Source organism: Strigops habroptila, chromosome 1 (assembly GCF_004027225.2).
Source record: "Strigops habroptila isolate Jane chromosome 1, bStrHab1.2.pri, whole genome shotgun sequence".
NCBI lineage: Eukaryota > Metazoa > Chordata > Aves > Psittaciformes > Psittacidae > Strigops > Strigops habroptila.
Genome location: NC_044277.2, coordinates 84,367,965 through 84,388,957, shown reverse-complemented (window position 1 = coordinate 84,388,957; position 20,993 = coordinate 84,367,965). Strand labels below are relative to the sequence as shown.

The 20,993-nt window shown below is 41.0% G+C and overlaps 1 protein-coding gene across 1 annotated transcript; it reads right to left on the bottom strand.

Annotated features, from left to right (window-relative positions):
* Positions 1-5,748: 5,748 nt before the first annotated feature.
* Positions 5,749-12,787, bottom strand: LOC115614989 (ovalbumin-like). The gene is made up of 8 exons (XM_030502557.1): positions 12,706-12,787; positions 10,841-11,025; positions 10,135-10,185; positions 9,418-9,546; positions 8,624-8,741; positions 7,662-7,804; positions 7,332-7,487; positions 5,749-6,265 (listed from the first exon to the last, which is right to left on the bottom strand). Exons 2-8 carry the CDS (start codon positions 11,006-11,008, stop codon positions 5,870-5,872), a joined length of 1,161 nt encoding a protein of 386 aa, XP_030358417.1. The 5' UTR covers positions 11,009-11,025; positions 12,706-12,787; the 3' UTR covers positions 5,749-5,869.
* Between the last annotated feature and the right edge of the window lie 8,206 nt (positions 12,788-20,993).

The following is a 20,993-nucleotide window of genomic DNA, read 5'->3' as shown; positions in this document are numbered from 1 at the left end:
AATGCCTTTGCCATTGAAAGTTTCTTACATCTTCCCATCTCTCATGTTCTTTGCCTGTTGCACAAAGCAGCTCAGTCTCTTGAGACGTGACATCCTTTTACATGGTTCAAGTTAGCAAGCTTTTTGTAACAGTGACAAGTAGAAATTAATGGCATGATACATGACAGGTAAGACAAGATGATATTGTGTTCCTTTCTGCTCTCAGACAGAATGAGACAGAAAGTTTTGATTTTATTCCTTAAGCTTTTGTGAGATATACAAAAGTGTGAACCTGCATGGTAATGCACTGAGGGTCTTACTTTAAAATACCCTGATGACCATCTGCTCTTCTTTACCACAGCACTTCCAAGCTCTTTGGAGCTGCCCTTTCCAGTTGTGATTCAGCTGTATGCAGATCTTCATGGCTTCATTATCTTTTGGATTGGTATTTCCGACTCTTTTAGCTCTTTCAAAGCCAAAAGCAGAACTCTCTTTGTGTAGTTTAAAACTAGTGCAATTGTCCTTTTCAGCTGCTTTAGAATTTTCTTTCTTCTTGATTTGTCTCCCTTCATATTCTAGAGCTTTGGCTTTATCTTCCGAGGCTTTCTTTATAACCCTTGCTTCTGTGGTTGCCAATTCCTTGTCTGGGAACATGTACAGACCAAGCTGTAGACCAAGACTAATTTGAATTCAGCGGTACAGAGGCAACATCAGGCTAAGGAAACTTAGCAGAGTATGTGTAAGAAGAGGCAGAGCACTTGCTCTCTGTGGCTGGAAGAATGGGCCATCACCCCACCTCCTGCAGGTGCAGCTGAAATTCAGCTTGGACTCTGACACAGCCTTACTGCATGGCAGATGATTCCTCTAGGCAGTAGGAGTGGCAACACTCCGCCCACTTTCTTCCTTAGTCCTGAACCTTCCTCTCCCTGACATTTCTCCTCTTAGAAACAAGGCTTGACTCCAGCCCTGCCCCTTTCCCTCACTGGCCCAAGAAACAGATAGAAATTGCTGAAGGGCAAGGAAGATACAGGAGGACATGGTGAGGGTGGGGATAGTCAGCACCTTGGGGGAAGTGAGCTACTGGATAGCAATGAACCTGTCTCAGACAGAATTCTGTCTGAGAGCAGAAAGGAACATGATTTCATCTTGTCTTACCTGTCATGTATCATGTCATTAATTTCTACTTGGTCACTGTTACAAAAAGCTTGCTAACTTGAACCATGTAAAAGGATGTCAGGTCTCAAGGTCCCCAAGAGAGATGGGGCAGAATGAAAGAGAAAAGAGGAAAGGAAAGTGGAACTGCTCTTACACACAGCCCTGTGAAGTTTAATGATTCCTCCTTCTCCCTCTTTGTTCGCCTTTATTTCCTATATCTATGCTTTCTTTACAGGAATGCATCTGACACCTCACTATTCTCCATAATGATTTCTCATTAGAGCCACAACCCTGGAATCTTACCTGTGTGACTAAGAAGTCAGCCTTCCACTGTAAGGATTGGCTTGTCTGAAAGGTGATGGTAATAGAAGTTCATTGTTTGCCTGCACTGATGTTAAACTGTGGATTGCTATTGATAGCATTTAGAAAAATCAGGGAAGTGCTGTGTGAGTTATAAAAATAAAAGCTCATAATTAGTTTGGAATCTTTTTTTTTCCCAGGAGTAGCATGCAATTGTGAGTGTTTGCTCGTGTCACAGGACAGTTAAGACTGTATGGTATTAAAGTCTTTATCTTGTGATGTTTAAGAGTATAACAGTGAAGAAAGGGAGGCCAGGTACAAACTATTGATATCCACATATAATAAAGTGGAGACAAAATATAAATTATGGGGCTGGGACTAAAAATGTGTAGCATGAAGCTACCTGTGTGTTATCTCACCATTGCTCCTAAGCATTGACCATCCTAGGAATTTGCTATTCACAAAGTGGCTAAGCACTGTTTGAGATTTAGAGATATTCTGTATGACTTTGGCTCCAAGAGCATTAAAAGTTATGAGAGACAGTGAGACCTTTGTGGGATATCCATGGGAGAATCAAGGTTAAAGGAACTCGTGGGACTCATTCTCACATGTGGCCAACTTTCATTGGGTGAGAGAAAAGCTAAGCTGGCTGAATGGCTTACACTACTTCTACATTAGCGAGGTTTGGATTTATGTTTAAAATGAAATTAATCAGAACATCGTGGATTCTCCACCATTGCAGATATGCAACATCTGACTGGGAAGGGCCCTGAGCAACCTGGTATATATCTGAAGCTAGGAGCAAATGACTGTCAGCTGCTCATTCCAACTGAAGTTACTCTCTAACTGTGTGAACTTCAGGAGTTTTGCAAGTAACTGACTCTTTTCAACTGAGCAATATTACTTACATTTTTATGTATTTGAAGAATTTGGACTGGAATAAACAGTAGGGCCTTAGGGGCAAATTCTGTCATCTCTATGGAAACTCATTACGTGAATTACCTTCCCATTGAAAGACTGCAGGCAACCAAACAAGTGTGGTCTTGTATCTGCAAAACTTACTAATCCTTTGAATTAGTTGTGTCTCTGCACATATGAAATTACAAACACACATGGGGTGTGGTGGTAAAGCACCCCATGTGCTTTATGACAGCCTCTTATGACAGGTCCTAAAGCTGTAAGCCTGAGCCTTCTTCCGTACTTCTGCTGAAAGACATACTGGGGGTAAAAGAAAGGGTAATCCACCTGTACTTCATGACAGAGCAGAGAGCCAAAGTCTCTGGGACATGGTGCTGACTATTTTGCTCATTTGGGGATACAGAGAAAAAGTTGTAGCCTCCTCTGTTGGCACAAAGGAGAGGACTTGTTCCATGTGGGATGTTGGAGGTCTCATATCTGCCACCCAACTTGGGACTACATCCAGGCTTCTCCTTAAGAAGCCTGTTCTTTAGGTGAGGCCTGTTATTACAGAAACTACAGTGCCTCAGGTGTGGAAGGCTGTTGAAGTTTTTAGCTGTTAGACAAATACTTATCTGTCTGAGATTTGAGGACTCCAGCATCCATTCATTAGTGGGTGTGTGATTTGCCAAGTCCCAGAACAGTTTCAAAGCTTTCAGTCTCTGAAAACATAGGACTGAGAATGCATGGGGCTGGTTTGGTTTGGTATTTTTTGTTTGTGTACTAGAGATGGATGGACTGCACAGCTGCTTAAGCAAGTGACTACTGAGGAGAAGAATATGACTACTCGTTTTGTGCTGGCAGGAGAAGTCAGCAGAAATCAGGAAGCAGCACTGAATCTATCTGTCTACATAGAGGAGCAGATGTATTTCTTTGTCTCTTCCATTTGTGAAGAAGTATGTTTTAATTGTTAAGAACTACAACAACCAAGAAATAGTGCAGTTTTAGAACATAGCTACTGAAAATTAAGTGTCCTGAGGATTTTAGATGCCCTATTTCCATGGCCACATCAACAGAAACTCCAGGACAATAGTAAACAAATTATTAGCTCTCTTACGATAAATTCCCCCATTTGATATCTCCTGACCAGCAATAGACTAATGTACAGGAAAGTGAAGGAAATTATTTGAACTATTTATGCACCAGTGAAGGAAGTGTCATATAATTTTCCTTCTTTTGCAAGATCATATTTGCTACCAGCAAATTATGCTCCCTAGGACCTGCCAAAATATGTGTTATCTTGGAACTAAAACAAGTAAAACATACCACCACAGACCACCCAACACTGGTGCCATGCTGTGCATACTAGAGTCAGGAAATAGCATAGCTTTCTTACAGTAACTTAATTCCCCAAAACCTTTCTCTTTCACTCTTCTGGTACTTCTCCGCAACAGTTCTTACAGGTCTGTTTCCTTTCTTGCTTCAGTGACAAAGGGAAGAATAATTCATTAGAGACAAACTATAACTTGCCATAAACATTGCTTCTCTTAGCATGATTATTCTCTTTAGTTGCAAAGTAAGAGCCTATAAAGCTTTATAAACATCACAAAGATAGTTAGAAAACTCCTTCCCATTTCCCATTCACATGTGTTCTTTAAGGAAGTGCTGTGCCTCAGAAGGATGTAGATTCTGCATGTATTCAGCTGCCTTCCAAAGTGCTTATCAGCTCTTGTTTCAGAGAGACGGGATGAATCATGGTTTGTGCTGGAAGTGTTATATCTGACTGGTTTGAATTGCATGCATGAGGTTATATGGGTCATGTGGATCCATTCCTGGCAGAAAAATTGGTCTCAACATTGTATCTTTGCCAAGAGTTAGGACAGATTCTCATTCCTTATCTCTCTGTAAGCAATGAACCAACTCTGATAAAAGAATCATGAATATCTCAAGTTGGAAGGGACCCATAAGGATCATCAAGTCCAACTCCCTGATCCTCACAGGACTACCTAAAATTAAACCATATGATTAAGAGCATTGTCCAGACATCCCTTAAACTCTGACAGTCTTGGTGCCATGACCCCTTTCCCCAGGGACCCTGTTCCAGTGACTCACCACCATCTCAGGGAAGAACCTTTTTCTAATGTCCCATCTGAACTTTCTGTGACTCAGTTTCATTCCAGAACAATCAGCCACTGGAACAATCTCCCCAGGGAAGTGGTGAATTCCCCAGCAATGGACATGTTCAAGGTTCAGCTGGGCAGGGTGCTGGAACATCCTGTCTAGACTTTGCTTTTGCCAAGAAAGATTGGACCAGATGATCCCTGAGGTCCCTTCCAACCTGGTATTCTACGATTCTATGATTTCCTTGTGTCCTATTGGTGGCCACCAGAGAGAGGAGATCAGCACCTCCCTCTCCACTGCCCCCCTTGTAGAAGTTATAGACTGTGATGTGGTCACCCCTCGGCCTTCTCCAAGATGAACAAACCAAGAGACCTCAGATATTCCTTCCTGTATTGAGGCACCCAAAATTACACACAGTCCTCAAGGCGGGGTCGCACCAGTGCTTTCTAGAATGGGATGATTACCTCCCTTGACTGAATGGTTATGTTGTTTTTGATGCACCCCAGGACACAGTTGGCCCTTTTTGCTGCCAGGGCACACTGTTGACTCATACTGAACTTGCCATCAACCCAACCCCCCAGATCTCTTTCCGCAGGACTGCTCTCCAGCCTATCTTCTGCAGTTTGTATGTTCAACCAGGATTACTCCATCCTGAGCGCACTTGAAAGACTCCAAATGAAATGCATGTGCTTAAACATGTTTTTATTATGATCAGAGGAACAAAAGAGTACATTTGCAAGACCCTTTACATATGGATACATGAAAAACAATTTGAATAGGAACATATCATATTTAGTCTTGATGATTGAGCCAAAAAGATTTAAGGAGAAATATGAATTACAAGATTTATATAATGCATCTTTAGAAGGGGAGGAAGAGCCTTACAGTATCAGGAGCACAAAGAGAAGGCAGTTGCTGTGTCAGAGTAGGAATGGTTGATGATAGTCTAGAGTTTAATCTGGGCGCTTTCGAGTGACTGGTTCCAGAGGAGTCATGATGAAGCCTGGCCATAGAGAAACCTGGCTTAGTTAGAATGCTGCAATTTTTTTTTCCCCCACAAAACTTCTGCTGATAAATTGTGGCTGTGTTGTTTCATTGTGATGATTTGGCACTACTACTGTTAGCTTGCACCACAAACATCTCTGTTCATGCTCATGCTTTCTTTGGGTCCAGTTTTCATTCCCTTAACTCTTCATCTTGCAGAAAGGAAAGGGCCTCTGTTTTCTTGACATACTTTCTCCGATTGAGCTTTTTGCTTTTTTCTGCCTTTTTTTTTTTTTTTTTTTTTTTTGATAAAGAAAAGCTTTTGGTTTTAGAAAATATGGATGAGAGAGAGTATGCATTTCTTTTTGTCCTTGATACTGCAGTGCTTTGGGTCTTGCTGTGAGGGAGAGGAATTCATTCAGCTTTCTTCACTTTAAGGGGAAAAGCATCTGCCAAAGAAGAGGATGCTGTTCGTTGGGTTGTGCTTGATCAAGAAGAGGAAAGGGTGGTCAGCCCTAAACTCTTCAGAGTCACTTGCAGCCTCCAACCCAGCTCCTGATGAGCCTACCACCTCACTGCCTGCTTCATAGACTTCTACGAATGCCTCATGGACAGCTTCAGACATCTTCAGGCTCTCTGCTGAAGAGATGCCAGAGAGATTGGCTGATGAGCTGAACAGGTCAGTTATACCCAAGGCCACTAAGACAGATGTGAGGTTATATTTTTCCTCAATTTTCATGCGTGGGAGGAACACTTTTATTTTCTTCTCTTCCATTATATCAGCACTGGTCCACTCTGTAAGTTTTTCAAAGGTGATTGCATTCTCAAGCTGCAAGGAGACAAGCAAATGAGATCTAGGGGATGAGAGCATAACTTCCTTTGTGACAATGCAGTACCAGTGGTTGGTTTTTCTTTTTAAACTGACTGCTCTTAGCATGGCATATTTCTAGGTATATACAGATTAATGTATCTAAGAGAGAAAAGCAAACTATGACTTTTTCTTTTCTGTCCTGCTTTTCTGCTTTCTATTTTTAATAGTCTCACTGTCAATTAATTTTATTAATGAGATGGCTACTCTGCAAATTTCATCTAAAGCTCTTCCCTGTGTATCTTCTTTTCTTGTGAAACATATTCCAAACAACATTCTATGCCTTTGAGTTGTAAGCTCTAGCTACATTTAAGGCCTTCAAGTAACCAGGTGTTAATGGCAACCAATCACTCATACCTGAACTATCATTTATCACTGAGGACACTTAGCTGTGCTCAAAAGCCTCTTCATTTTTATAAATTAAACTCTTTGAATTACTGTACAAACATTTCAATGAACTCTCATTTATTACATAACTTTCATATTCAGACTAACTACAGCCCTGCTAATGACAATATCCTGTGCCTGTATGCTGTTCATATCAACAACAGTATGTCATATACATTTTATTTTCTGAAATTGCTTTAACCATTCCAGTACTTCTCATATTCAGTATTTAGATAGTTAATTTTTGAAGGTATGAAGGAAGCATGTTGAGCACTGCCAAACCAAATGATAATTGCAACTAGTAAAGCTAACATGAACCTCCCAGGAAGCTCCACAACATGCAGGAATGGAGATATTAAAACCTTTTGGAGTTCAAGCTGCTGGAGTAACAGCTGCTTAGTTGAGAAGAATCTGTTCTGCAGTGACCAATAATTAACCCACTAAAGTAGTTCCTTAAGCACTCCATGCTCAGCACAAACTATTTCATGACCATTGAGACAACTGCATGCTTCTATGCAACAATCCCATGCTGCTAGTGGTCAGATCTGTGCTGGTGAAGTGTTTTAGTATCACTTTATTGTGAAGGGCCTAAATTTCACTGTGTTTAAGGTTTTATGAAACCCAACTGCCAGGGCCATACCTGCTCCAGGCCTGAGATTTCATCAGGCAACAGCACCAACATGGTCAACTGCCCACTTGTATATGGAAGCTCCAGGATCTTAATTTTCTCAGAAGCCACCACTGCCACTTTAAATGAACCAAACTGATACATCATCTGCACGGGTCTGTTTTCTTGCTGCAAAACAAAATAAGATAATATAGTTTTCATAAAGATTATTCTTAGACTGTAGAAATGGCCACTTCTGATTAAAGCTACTGATTGCTCTTGTTCTGGAAGATTATATAACAACTTGTCTACTCTCTTCATAAATTCTAGAAGACACCTTTAAGGTGATATATGCCCATTTACCTCAGTAATTTTGAAAGGCACTGCCTGGGTTTCTTCATCCTTAAATGCTTTCTCCCACACTCCTTTGAAGTAAATGGCATTGACAAGGACCATTGCAGTCTGGGGATCCACAGAGCTCGGTTGAAGGATATTTTTGATCATTCCTTTAAGAAGGCATGGGAAAAGAGACATGTATATAACACATTTGTGTATAATGTATCTTACTTGGCAATACAATGTTAAATGAAGGGTACAGAATTTGTAGGGAGGAGGGTGTAGGGCAGCTGTAATCTTGTACTTCTGAGGTTGATTTGTTCACTGTTGTTGGCAATAGCTGCTGTTTCCTCTCTCTGTAAAGAATTATAATGGAAGATGTAAGACCCAGAGATTTACTTGTTAGAAAATGAGTAAACTTGTATTTTGTGACAACGGGAAGAACCATTGGAATAATTTATCCCAGGATGGTCTCCAACCCAAACAGTAAACATAAATACTTCTTGTTTCAAACCAAAGTTGAAAGGTCATGACTATATAAAGAAGGTAGCAGGAAAGGAAGAAACCAGAATTTCACTCTACTTTCTTCTTATACTTGTTTTTGTCTATCCTGCAGTCCTCATGCACACAGCAAGCTCTTCCTTCAGTCCTTTCCCACTAGTAGTTTAGTCATGGCCTGGTTTTCTGCTTCAGAGTGTGACGCCACACTAGAGTTTGCATGATTGTGAATATTTTCATTTCAGCTAAAATTCAGCATCTTTTATCTGTGTTTGCTTATACAAAGAGTCCTCTAAAAGAGATGTTTCTGAGGGAAAAAAAACCCAAAACATTAAATGATAGTTCCATATCTGGGAACTGAGCTATTGTCTGGGAGAAGGACAGAGAGAGAGGTTTAGGGGTTTTTGTCTCCTGACAAAGTGTTCTCATATGCTGCTCAAATATGGTGGCAGGAAGGAAAATACCTATGCTGATACTTGGCTTGCTCTTACCGTTAGTCTGGCTTTCAACCCAGGAATTGATGAGCTCTCTGGCTTGATCTGCAGCTGTTTGAAAGCTGATAGTTTCCAAGCCTCCTTTATACAGTTCCTTCACACATTGTAAGTATTCCTTCAAAGGAAGAGTATGCAGTTTTCAGATCAGAATGTCAAAGCATTTTGCAAATGTGAAATGCAAGACTGAAATTAAGAGATATGAATAATGTGCTTATTAAGGCTAATCAGCAAGACATGATTCTAGTTCAAAAGCCGCTTAAGATTTGATATTCATTGCTTCAAGCAAGACAATATGCTCACATTTTTAAAAATCTTCTGCAGAACTGAGTTTGATCCAAAAATGGAATTAATTTCAGTTGAAATATGGGGGTTTATTCCTTTTGCCAGCTTCTTAACTTTTTATTTTGCAATGGTATTTTCCTTTAATTTCAAGTTAAATGTTCCTTTCAGAGGGAAAACTTGGAATATTTTTGAGAACCTGAAGTTATTTTTCAGGTTTGTTGAGAAAACAGTTGGAGTTAACTCTTTCCAACAAAAGCTACCTTTATTAATTATACCTTGACATGGTTGGATTATGATTGTACTTTGCACAAACATCTTTTTAGCAAGGCAAATTTCTTCTCAAGACTGTAGAGGGTTAGGGCTGTGATAGAGAGAAGTCATGAATCCTGTCTTCCATATAAAAGAAAATTTCTTTAGCAGAACCTAAACTTCTGGCAGCGCCTTTGCATTACAGAATGGTACAGCTGTGACATGGAAATACACTCAGATCAGATCTTAGAGCAACTCACCGGTAGGATTGGGTATGTCTCTTCAGCATAAAGTTTACTGGCAAAGTTGAGTGAATAATTGTCTTTTGGTTGGGTGATTTGGGCGAACATGTTTTTAAGCGAATTGTGGACACTTAGAGATGAGCCGCACTGAATGGATACATGAATACAAATAAAAAGATAGATTATATTATCCTAGTTTTAGTACTTAGAATATTTTTCATACTATATGAGAAAAGTAGAGTAGTTCAGACACTTCTGCTTACAAAACTGTTGTTCATCTTGTACTTCTTGTTGCTAGAACTAATGTATTTTTCTAATGTATACAATTCTGTGCTGTTTTTATACTGTAATTTCCTCATACCTCTCTCCAAGGGACTCTTAATTACCTGCTACATTATCTAGCTCCAGCAGACCAGATAGATAGGCTTTCCTTCTTTCTCAACCAGTCCCATTTAACCAGTAACATCCACCTACTTTGCATACACGTGCAAATATCTATAATTTTCCTTATATGCCCAATATTATGGTGCTGTGTTTCATCCTATGTTTGTTCTGAATCCTCTCTTACCTCCCTTCTCTCTCTATTCCTATGAACAAAATGTTCCTCCAGCTGCGGGATGCAGAAAACCAGCTGCTCATGAGAGAGGTGTTGGAACTGCAAGAGACTCTTTTATCTGCTAGATTTTTCTCCCAGGAGAAAGTGACATAGAGAAGGAGTTGAAATTATTTCTGTACCTGGGATTCAACAGTGTCTCCAAACCCTGTGATTTTGTCAAAGTGAACAACCTGTAATGGAAAATAACAGTAGTTAAAATAACAGGTATGGCAAAAAAAAAAAGAAAAAGAAAGTTATGCAACTAAGATTAATGTTTACTTCAAGCACATGATGCTTGAAGTAAACCTCTTAGCTAACTGCAAAGCTGGATGACTTGAAAGGTGCAGTCCATCTGCACTCTCTGTGAATAGTTGGGCCTACTGTTGCCTGCTTAGCTGATCTCTTTTTCTGTGAATATCTAGAAATCACCTCCAGTGTGTGCTATTAGTAATACTAACTTTCTCCCAGGTAACAAGCCAGCCAATCTCTGTGAAGAAAGTGAGAGCTATAGAAAACTTGTGAAATATTTTGCAGTCTGGACACATGTTCTGGCTCTTTCCCTGGAGATTTTATCTACTTTCCTTACTCTATACAAAGGACACTAGAACGTGTTGTTCTCTTTGAGAATCCTACAACTAACAATGATAAAATTTAAATCCAGTTTCAAGATTTCTGGCTAACACATTTGTTCAGCACTATGGGAGTTAGAGATGGGGGCCACAGCTTTTGATAACTCTGGATCCAGATTTTTTAGCTTCTGGGCTATGCAAGGGACATTGTCATATAACTAAATGCTATGGGTCTACTGAGCTGCAAGAAGGTTTAAATCTTTCACCGAGGCCTTACCTGATCTATCTGAGCCCTGGTGTTTTCTCTTGCACCTAGGTAGACCATGGACAGAGCTGAAATGATGCTCAGGGGGGAGTAGAAGATGTTCTCGTTGACATGCTGGACTTTCAGCTCCCTGAATACATCAACACAAAATTCTGTGCTTGCTGCACCGATGGATCCCATTGTGAAACCAGGATTGCCTAGAGTAAACAGCAGAAGTACAATGACAATGTAAGGATGGAATACTGTACAAACACAGCATAATGCACTTTAATAATAGTTTTTAGTCAATGAAATATAAACAAGTAGTTTTGAAGTCATTCTGTGGTAACATGCCTATTGCTATGCTCACTTCCCATACATTTGAAAAAATCCATACTCATAAATCTGTTTCTTTCACATTTGTATTCAGTTGCCTTTTTGGCAGTACAGTTCCTCAGTGGTCTAAAATCTGTATGTGATTTCTGTTTACCTTTTCAAAGCGGTCAAATAACAATAGCCTGTTCTGATTTTCATTCGGTGAAGGCTAGAATTCCTTGGTACTCTGTAGTACCTTGATGAAAACAAGAAAATACGATCTGTCTTTGATATACTTGCAAAGCTGGAAATTTAAAGTGTGAATTTTAGTAGATTTGCTCTCAGTTTGGACAGATACAAGTAAAAGCAGAGGCTAGCGGACTGTTTTTATTTTCTAAAAATACAGAAGTGCAGTAAAATATCTTTTTTTTTTCCACAGTACTTCCAGTCAGTAGATCTTCAAAGGCTTGTATCTTTACCCTTGTTTTAGTAATGAAAGCATGGACAGGCAATATAATTTGTCTAAGGTCACCAAATCTAGGAAAGAGACTGATGCACAAAATTAATATTCCACCCTATTGTGCTTTCAGATATGGCTTGCTTTGCATAAATATGTCTATATATACTACAGTATAAACTTTCTGAGAAATTAAATTTTGTTACTGACATTCAAATAGAGTAGAAATGCAGACACGATAAAATAGCAATGCCTACCATATTACAGTGCTGTTAAATGAATACTGGTTTGTGGCATAGACTGGCAAAAGTTTCTTATTTGTTTCTGTCTGAGGTTTCTAGAAGTGCTAGACAGTGTAAGTAAGTTTGCTGTGGCCACTGCACTTATATAAAGCACAACTTCTGAGGTCAGCATAAATCTAGTTTCCTTCCTCTGATTTATGGAAATTGTGAAAGTTTGTTGTTCTTCAAAATTCAGCCCTTTGTGTAGGTGCTTAATTCTGGGATCTCAGGTTTGTCTTTGGAGTATTAAACTCTACCAAGGTTTTTAGTGGCCATATTCATGGACATAAACATACACTCGCACAGACATTTCTCTTACCTTCCTTTCTGTATACAAGTTCACATTTATAGATTATTGTAGAAATATAAGTCTGTACACCCACACACATTTTATCTTGTATAGTGTTCACCAGCTGTATTTTCCAGGGATGCAACTGATAGGGAAATTTCACATTAAACTAAACCTAGTATATTTACTAAATGCTACAGTTTTTCTCTCAGTGCACTCTGTTTAATCAGAGGTCACTCAAGCAAACTTATTCTTTGGCTGTCAAAAATCAAAAGATACTGAATGAGAGGGTAAGGTGCTCTGAAATAAAATATTTTAAGCACAAAATAACAAGCACAAAGAATAAACTTTTAAAAAGTTGTCTGAAAACAAATACTCAGATTTTATACATAATAAAATTGCATAAACACAGGTAAGAAGATTTTTAGAGAATAGGATATAAATATTCACTCCTTGCAGATACAAAAGATAACACAATAATTGCTCTCCTCTTAAGTTTAGGCATAAACCAGGAATAATATATGGAGAAGGTAAATTTTCCTAGAGAAGTGCTTACCTTTTGAGCTTCAGCACCAAAGGCAATACAGCTTTCCAGCTGTATGTAGAGACTGGCTGAGCCCTTGGGAATTTATACAATCTGAATTGTGACCCACCTGCTGCTGCTCTTCAGAAGTTTGACCTATGACACCATAAAAATAATTTAATGGGATTAGGCCAGATTTTAGTTTCAATGGGCCCAGTTTTGATTGAAGGGATAACAAATATTAGGTTTTTATTCCATATAACAATGTGTTCTCCAAGAGTACATCAGGACTAGTGGATTGAAGAGTGGGAAACAATGCTCATTCCTTTAAGCCTCACTTGCAAATAAATGCTGGGATGTTAGTAAAAACAAAAAATGTCAAAACCTTAGTGATAGAAAACATAATTAGCAGTTATTGGTCAATCTGTCAATAATTAGTCAAATTGTTATTATGGTTGTAGTAACAGATCAAAACTCTCTTTCAATTGATCCTTTTTGAATGTACAAAATGCAGCTGAGCCATGCTAGACAGAAGGTAAGTAAGAGCAAAATTTAGCCTATTATTCTACTGACAAATAAAGAAGTGTGCCAGTAAGAAAGCCAGTTGAGATGAAAGTCAAAAGCAGGCAAATTTCTTCAAAAAACTGGGGTATTTAAAAAAGATCTTAAAAGAGTGTGAAGGTTTCATAGCAAACTACTTGTTTCTCAGGGAGTAATATCAAAACATAGTCCCAGACAAAGTAAAAAGTAGTCAGTTCCAAATATGTTTGTGGTATGCACTTGCAATGTATCTCTCTGATATTCCATGTGTTACTAAATAGCCTGGCAGATGGCAGAGGAATTGTGAAATCCAGATAAAAGAGTGTTCATGGTCTGTGGGGCAATCATAATATACAATAGCGAATATATTTGAGTTCTAAAAGCATTTGTTCTGTATAAAAGCTATTGTGCTGTGTTGAAATAATAGAATGGACAAACAGCGAAGAAACCATTCTGACCTCTGTAAAGCACTGTGTGATTTAAAATAGGGCAGGGGGGATCTCAAAGTCAGTACAACATAGTTCTTCAGTACATATGGGACATGATTGTGATCTCTCTTTAGGAGAAGAGGTAGTCTCCTGTACTACAGTCAAAAGCTTAAACACTACAGTTTTCTTTACCGGAGTCTGCTTCCTTTTGTGAAAATCAATGTACCATAGAAATCTACGTTCTCCTTGCTGAGTTGTCACCAAGGCACTCTGAGGACTTAAGCAAGACCAGATTGTAGTGGAAGTTGAAGTGGTGTTATTTTTGGTTAGAACTCTACTCCACAGATGTCAGCTGAGTGTTTTGGTTTGATTTTGTTTGAGATTTTTTGTTTTCCCACAGATAGTCTGACAGATACGTGTCTATACTTACACACAGAATAATACTTCCCAATTTTTCTTAAAGTCAAGCCTACTGCTTGTACTGTTTCAGCCTTTAACAAAGCTTAAAAATCTTGTCTGCTTTTTCTGATGACACAAGTGCTTCTCAGAAGGCATTATCCCTACCTATAAAATATGTATTAGTATGTTGATGGAGAAAGGGAATAGAGAATGAGTCTCCCAGGTACTTTGTTAATCAAAAATCTCCACCTTCTGGTCAAACACTGATAATGAGTTGTGTACATGTATTCTACTTAGCTCTTCACATCCATTTGTTAACATAGAGATCAATGTAGACCAGGTGGTCCTGCCACTTTGAAACATCCTAATGTTAAGGCAATGAACTCTTTATCAGCCACCCAGGTGCTGGAGAAGACATACAGCCTCAAAAGGATGCTTCCACACACTTTAAAGCATTAAGACAGTGCTACCACAGCTGAGAATAATGATGTCCTCAAAGATCTTGAGAGGGAGGCAGTAAAGAGGCAGTTTTAGCAGAATAATTTCAGTCTTTCTAGAGGCCTGGTCTGAGAGTATGTCGCATGGATACAGCTAGGGGGACTCAGCAGTTCAGCTCACCTCCTTGCTCACCTCCCGTGCATTCAAAGTGAGAGCAGCTGTAAGGGTGAGCAAGCCTTGTGAAACTAGGTTAATATATGATACTTTTTTTAATGGAATTTCTGTGTGAGAAGCTCTATCCTTGGCTTGGTTGCCAGATAGAGGATCCTGAATAATTTCCGTCTTCTGAAAGTCTCCACTACAGAAAAAGAGAGAGTTATCCAGTATGGCCAAAACTGTCAGCCACTTTTTCTGAGCAGATACCAGGTCAGGTCAGTAAAGGCAAGGTGCTTTCACAGTAACCCTGGCATATATAATTTAGCTTTAATTTTTATTTTATTTTATTTTATTTTATTTTATTTTATTTTATTTTATTAGTTCAGTGTGTTCCCTCCTTTGGGTGTTATGAATAAATGCTTTTGTTAACACATCACATTAACATATCTTAAGAGTGGTGAATAACTACAGGCTGTTTCTCACACAATGGTTCATTGTACCATTGAGCCAAGGCACTGGACACTTAAATAAGTACCCACATTCCTTCTTTCGTATCCACTGGCAAAATGGGTCCTCATTTCATTTGAGTAGCTCAGGAGGTCTGGTGGTACCACAGATATAAGGTGAGGCAGAAGTGCTTCGTAGTGCTGTGTGGCCAGAAGAATATCTTGCATATAATAAAATACTGGGAGGTGTGCCTGGACCCTGAGAGTCACAGGCAGTGTGTCACACCTTGCTTTGCTTTTAATCTTCATGTCCAAAAATACTGGTTCTCAGGAGTCCTTCAAAGGCTGAAGAGAACATGCAAAAGTGGGCATAAGCTGACGATACTAAACTAAGAGGAGTTGTGGACTCCCCTCAGGATAGAGAGGGCTTACAGAGAGATCTGGATAGATTGCTGGGCAAATGAAATTTAACAAGAGTAAGTGCTGGATTCTCCATGTGGGATAAAGTAATCCTAGTAATACATACAAATTAGGAGACAAGGGGCCAGAGAGCAACCCTGCAGAAAGAGATATGGAGGTTTGGGTTGGTGGCAAGTTAGTGTAGGGCACAAAAGTTGGTGTATGGCAACCAAAAGCATAGCCAGCTCTTTGAGCGGGCTGACTGTCACACTCTACACTGCACTAGGGTTACCCGCACCTCAAGTACTGTGTGTAGTTTTGGGCATCTCAGGATACGAAAGACATCAAACTACTGGAATGTGTTCAGAGGAGTGTGACCAAGATAGTGAAAGGCCGTAGGAACAGGACTTACAAGGAGTGGCTGAGGTCTCTTGGTTTGTTCATCTTGGAGAAGAGAAGGCCGAGGGGTGACCACATCACAGTCTACAACTTCTACAAGGGGCCAGTGGAGAGGGAGGTGCTGATCTCCTCTCTCTGGTGGCCACCAACAGGACACAAGGAAATCATAGAATCGTAGAATACCAGATTGGAAGGGACCTCAGGGATCATCTGGTCCAATCTTTCTTGGCAAAAGCAAAGTCTAGACAGGATGTTCCAGCACCCTGCCTAGCTGAACCTTGAACGTGTCCATTGCTGGGGAATTCACCACTTCCCTGGGGAGATTGTTCCAGTGGCTGATTGTTCTGGAATGAAGCTGAGTCACAGAAAGTTCAGATGGGACATTAGGAAAAGGTTCTTCCCTGAGATGGTGGTGAGTCACTGGAACAGGGTCCCTGGGGAAGGGGTCATGGCACCAAGACTGTCAGAGTTTAAGGGATGTCTGGACAATGCTCTTAATCATATGGTTTAATTTTAGGTAGTCCTGTGAGGATCAGGGAGTTGGACTTGGTGATCCTTATGGGTCCCTTCCAACTTGACATATTCTATGATTCTAGGAATCTATGTGTCTACATCTAATAAGCTGTTGCTCACACTGTTTATAGTGAACCTCAGATCCATGCCGTAATTTTCACTCTTAATCCCTTTTTTGCTAAGGGCCACTTTGTGTTCACAAGGGTTTATTTCCATTTTTACCACACTGGTCTTCCATATAAGACTTGGCTGGTATATTTAGCGCAGTCAAATCTACCTTCCAAGTGTCCCTCAAGCCTCTCTCCTTAATTTAATTTATTGTACATGAATTACATCAGTGTCCAGACCTGTGTCACAGGCCCTGATCATCACAAGTGGCCTGTGTTTTAGGACCTACAAACATATCCAGTTTTGTCAGTGATCATTTTTTTCACACCATCACATAGGAAGTATAGAATAAAAATGATCCCAGAGGTGTTTTTTATACATGGTGAATTTGACTTTTGTGTAGTGTCCTGGTTCCAGACCTGCACAACAATTTTGTCTGTTTGATGCAGAGCGTTGTTTCATGAGTTATACAAAAGCCATATTTTGTCTCAAAGAATTGGAATTTCAGGTTCAGGACACACCCACAATAAGCAAAGACATGGAAGGATAAGAAGCTCTGCTTTGATAGTGTATGAGAAAGATATGCTGTGCTCCTTCCCAGAGGCTAGTTCTAGTTTTCTGTGCTCAAACTGATAGTTAATGCAAGGCCAGTTGTAAGCAACAGAATCTACCCATGAGCAAATGAAGAACTGGATCAGAACAGGCTGTCAGCATAGAATCAACACACAGAAGGTCTTGTATAGTCTGCTTGACATAGGGTCTAGAGAAAGTAAGCAAACCTTCCTGCAGTTGGAAGGCTATCTGGGACAACTAGCAATTGTTGCTTTCTGGTGCAGCTGTGCAAGGTAGTACGAACGGTTCTGTCACACGTCCTTGTTTGACAATGCTTGTCTCAAGAAAGAGGTCAGTTAAAGCTCTGCTGCCCTTTCCTCTGCTGGGCATTTCATTGTAGAGCTGTCCCTAAACCAACAGACTCTTGACTTTGGGCACCTGAGAGTATAAAAGGCACTTTTTTATCCAACAGGATATGAAGTCCAGGTCAGCTCACTGACCAAAGCCTCTCATCCAATCACAATCCTACACAGAACTTGAGATTTTTGTCCTCCTCCTTATTCCTGGTCTTTTGCCAGTAGGAATAAGCATTTTAATTGTTTTGTGTTTGTCTTCATTCCACATTGTGAATCTGGAAGCTGTCATTCAATGAAGGACAGAAATAACCATTCAAAGAAAGAGAAATCATTTTAGGCTGAGTGATTGCAGCTGACTGTCTAACTGGTTGTCATTGCAGACCTTGGTGCTGTAGCTATCAGTGATGGTTTCTCTCTCAGTTGTTATGTGGGACTGTGTTTTTAACCAGTACAAAGAAAAATGGGGTGTCTGGTCAAGCTCCTTCAGACAGGAGCTTGTAGCCCACCTGGCACCTTTTCGCAGCAGTGCTGTGCCTTTCTGAAGAGATGGACGTTTTTACCTGCAGTGCTGCGTTGATCTCTCACAGACTGTGACAGGGGCATTTGTCATTGCACTTAATTGTCATTGTGATATCCCATATCAGGTCTTAAGTTCATTTAAACCTGACATGGTCTCAGCCTTCGTAGTACAGCCAATGATTGCTTAATGCTCTCCCATGGATATTTGATCTGACAGAGGTTCATGTGTCCTTCATGGCATAACTTTCAGTGGTCACATCCCACAAGCCAGTGACAGGTTGAATGAGAGTGTTTGACCCAGAACCTGAAGATCATTTTCACTGTGGTTGAAGGAGCTTTAGCCTCACCTACATGCAGTGCCTTTCTCTTGCTCCCATACATATCACATATCTTGCTGTGGAAGCACTGTACAGGCTATCTGTAATGATGAAGTCAGTGCCTTTGTTCTGACTGAGTTCAAATGCAAAAGAAAGTATACAAGAGTTAGAAGCAAGAAGAATCTACCAGGCAGGAGTATAGAAGCTTTCCCCATGCATGTAGGGATGAAATTTGAAAAGCAAAATTTCTGCTGGAGGGAAAACTGACGAGGGGTGTGAAGAGCAGTAAGAAAACCTTCTTTAGGTAGAACATCAAAAAGAAGACTAAGAAAATGTCAGGATGATTGGGGAAGGTTCCTGATGATTTGGAAAAGTGACTAACTTTCAGAAATGGAAAGGAGGAGAACTCAGGAGACTACAGAGCTCTGCGGTCACTGAAAAGGTGTAGTGCACTGCTGCAAGGCACTAGGACTAGGGTTCATTACAATTTACATTAAGAAAGGCACTATGACTCTGTCAGATATTGCTTAAAATACCATTTATCGCAGCTAATGTTAAAAGTTAAAAAAGGATAGTATAGATAATCTTACAGTCCCTCATATGCAGGGAACCCCAGGTTGTGCAGCGTTGGACAGAGCACCAAAGTGCACATCCCATTCGTGGAGATAGATGTTGACTGACATTTTGGTCTTCAGAGCTCCTGCAGGATTTTCTAAAGAAGAAAATACTTGAATTCATTTCTACTGTGAAACAAAAGGATATTCACATGAAAACATGCTGCTTCACTTTAGGACAAATACAAGCACACAGGTGGTGCAATTGCGCATGCCAAGCAGGAACTACCTACAGGTTCCTTTCTTCTGGCACACAAAGTTTACCCTATAGCTCAGGGGTATGTGCAGCACAGCACAGGACAGGAAGCCAGCCTATACGCTCAGTACAGCCCACACCTATGCCTTCTTTTGTCAACTGTTTTGTGGATCAGTAACTCCTTGATGTACAATTGTATTCAAGTTTGAATCACTGCAGAAGGCTCCAAAACAAAGCCTCCTGGGAGCATTTCAAGACACATGAAGGAATAATACATGATGTGAAAAGCCAGCACAGATGTAGCAAGGGCAGATATCTCCTGACCAACTGCATTGTCTTGTAGGATGGGATGGCTTGTTCTATAAACAAGGGAAGAGCAGAGGATATTGCACACCCCGACTTTAGTAAAGTCTTCAGAATGATCTCCCAGAATACCCTTGCAGGCAGTTTGGAGAGTTATAGACTGAGTAAACAGACAATACTGTGGAAAATTAGCTGGACTGCCACCAGCAACAGTAGCAGGGCTGCTCCGTGAGGACAGTGGGCCAGGCCAAGGGTCACCCTCAGTGTGGGCAGTGCCCTCACCAGCTGGTGCCACACCACAAGATCTGACCATAGAGTGACAGAAGGGAATGCCAGTAACAGGGTCCATCAACAGCCATAGAATCATAGAATCACAGAATGGTTAGGGTTAGAAAGGACCTTAAAATCATCTAGTTCCAACCCCCTGCCATGGCAGGGACCCTTTACACTAGACCAGGTTGCTCAAAGCCCCGTCCAACCTGCATTGAACACTGCCAGGGATGGAGCATTCAAAACTTCCATGGGGACGTGGCAAGAGAAGAACCAGGGCGAGGGTACATCTACAGAGCCCAGGCTCAGAGAACAGTGAGAGCTGGCTGCTCCCTGTGGCATGAGAGATTCACTGACCAGATCCCAGCCCCATGGCAAGAGGAGAAAGACAGACTCTGAAATGGTGGCAGGTCCAACCAAGTTTTCAGATCATAAGGCAATATAGCAACAGGGCAGGTCCAAAATCAAGCTGGGAAGTCAATCCACAAGTGAGGGTTGGGATGAGGCCCAGTGACCACCGGACAGGTCCACAGCGACAAAGTAGGGCCAAGATCAAGCCAGAAAATCAGTCCGCAAGTTTCTGTGATCCATGGGATCAAGAGGGCTGATGCCTGGGCAGAGTAGGCCTGTGAGGAGCTAGAGGTTGGCCCTGATTCAATGTTGCTGGGGCAGGGGCTGATGACCCGGGAGAGGAAGCAAGGGCTGGCTTCTTCCCCAAAGAAAGACAAACCAGGAGGCAAGGGAGATCCCACCGCCAGCAGGGCAGGAGTCTCACCAGCCAGGGCTCAGTCCCACAAGACCTGGCAGAGCACACCCAGAGGTCACAGACAGCTCTAACAAAGAGCCCAGATCATAAGGTAATGTCATGGCTATGAGGCAGGTCCAAAGACAAAACACAAAGTCAATTCATACGTCAGAGCTAGGCTCAGGTGTAGTGATCACAAGGCAGAGCCAAGGTCACACTAGAAGTCCTTGGCTAGGCATGGGCACAGCTGTGTTTGAGCTGGAGACTGAAACACCTCTGATGTAGCACAGAGAGGCACTGAAAGTCCATGTCATAGCTTAGAGCTCATGCATCCATAGGTGCGGGTAGAGACTCCAGGTGCGGCTGGTCAGGACCATTAAAGGCTTATGAGTGCGCTCAAAGCCCTATACCCACTTATGGGGAAAAGAAATGGACCTGGAGACAAGGCTGCAAGGCTTTGGTCTGAGGTCCATCAGGAAGCAAGCCTGCAGACAGGCACCTACTGTGTACTTCAGGCAGAGACTGAAGTGCCAAGGCTCGGCTGAAATGGGCTTCTGTTGTGGGCAACAGTCTTGACTTGGGGAGTTTCACATAATTTCTTGCTGATAACGTAAAACTTCTTT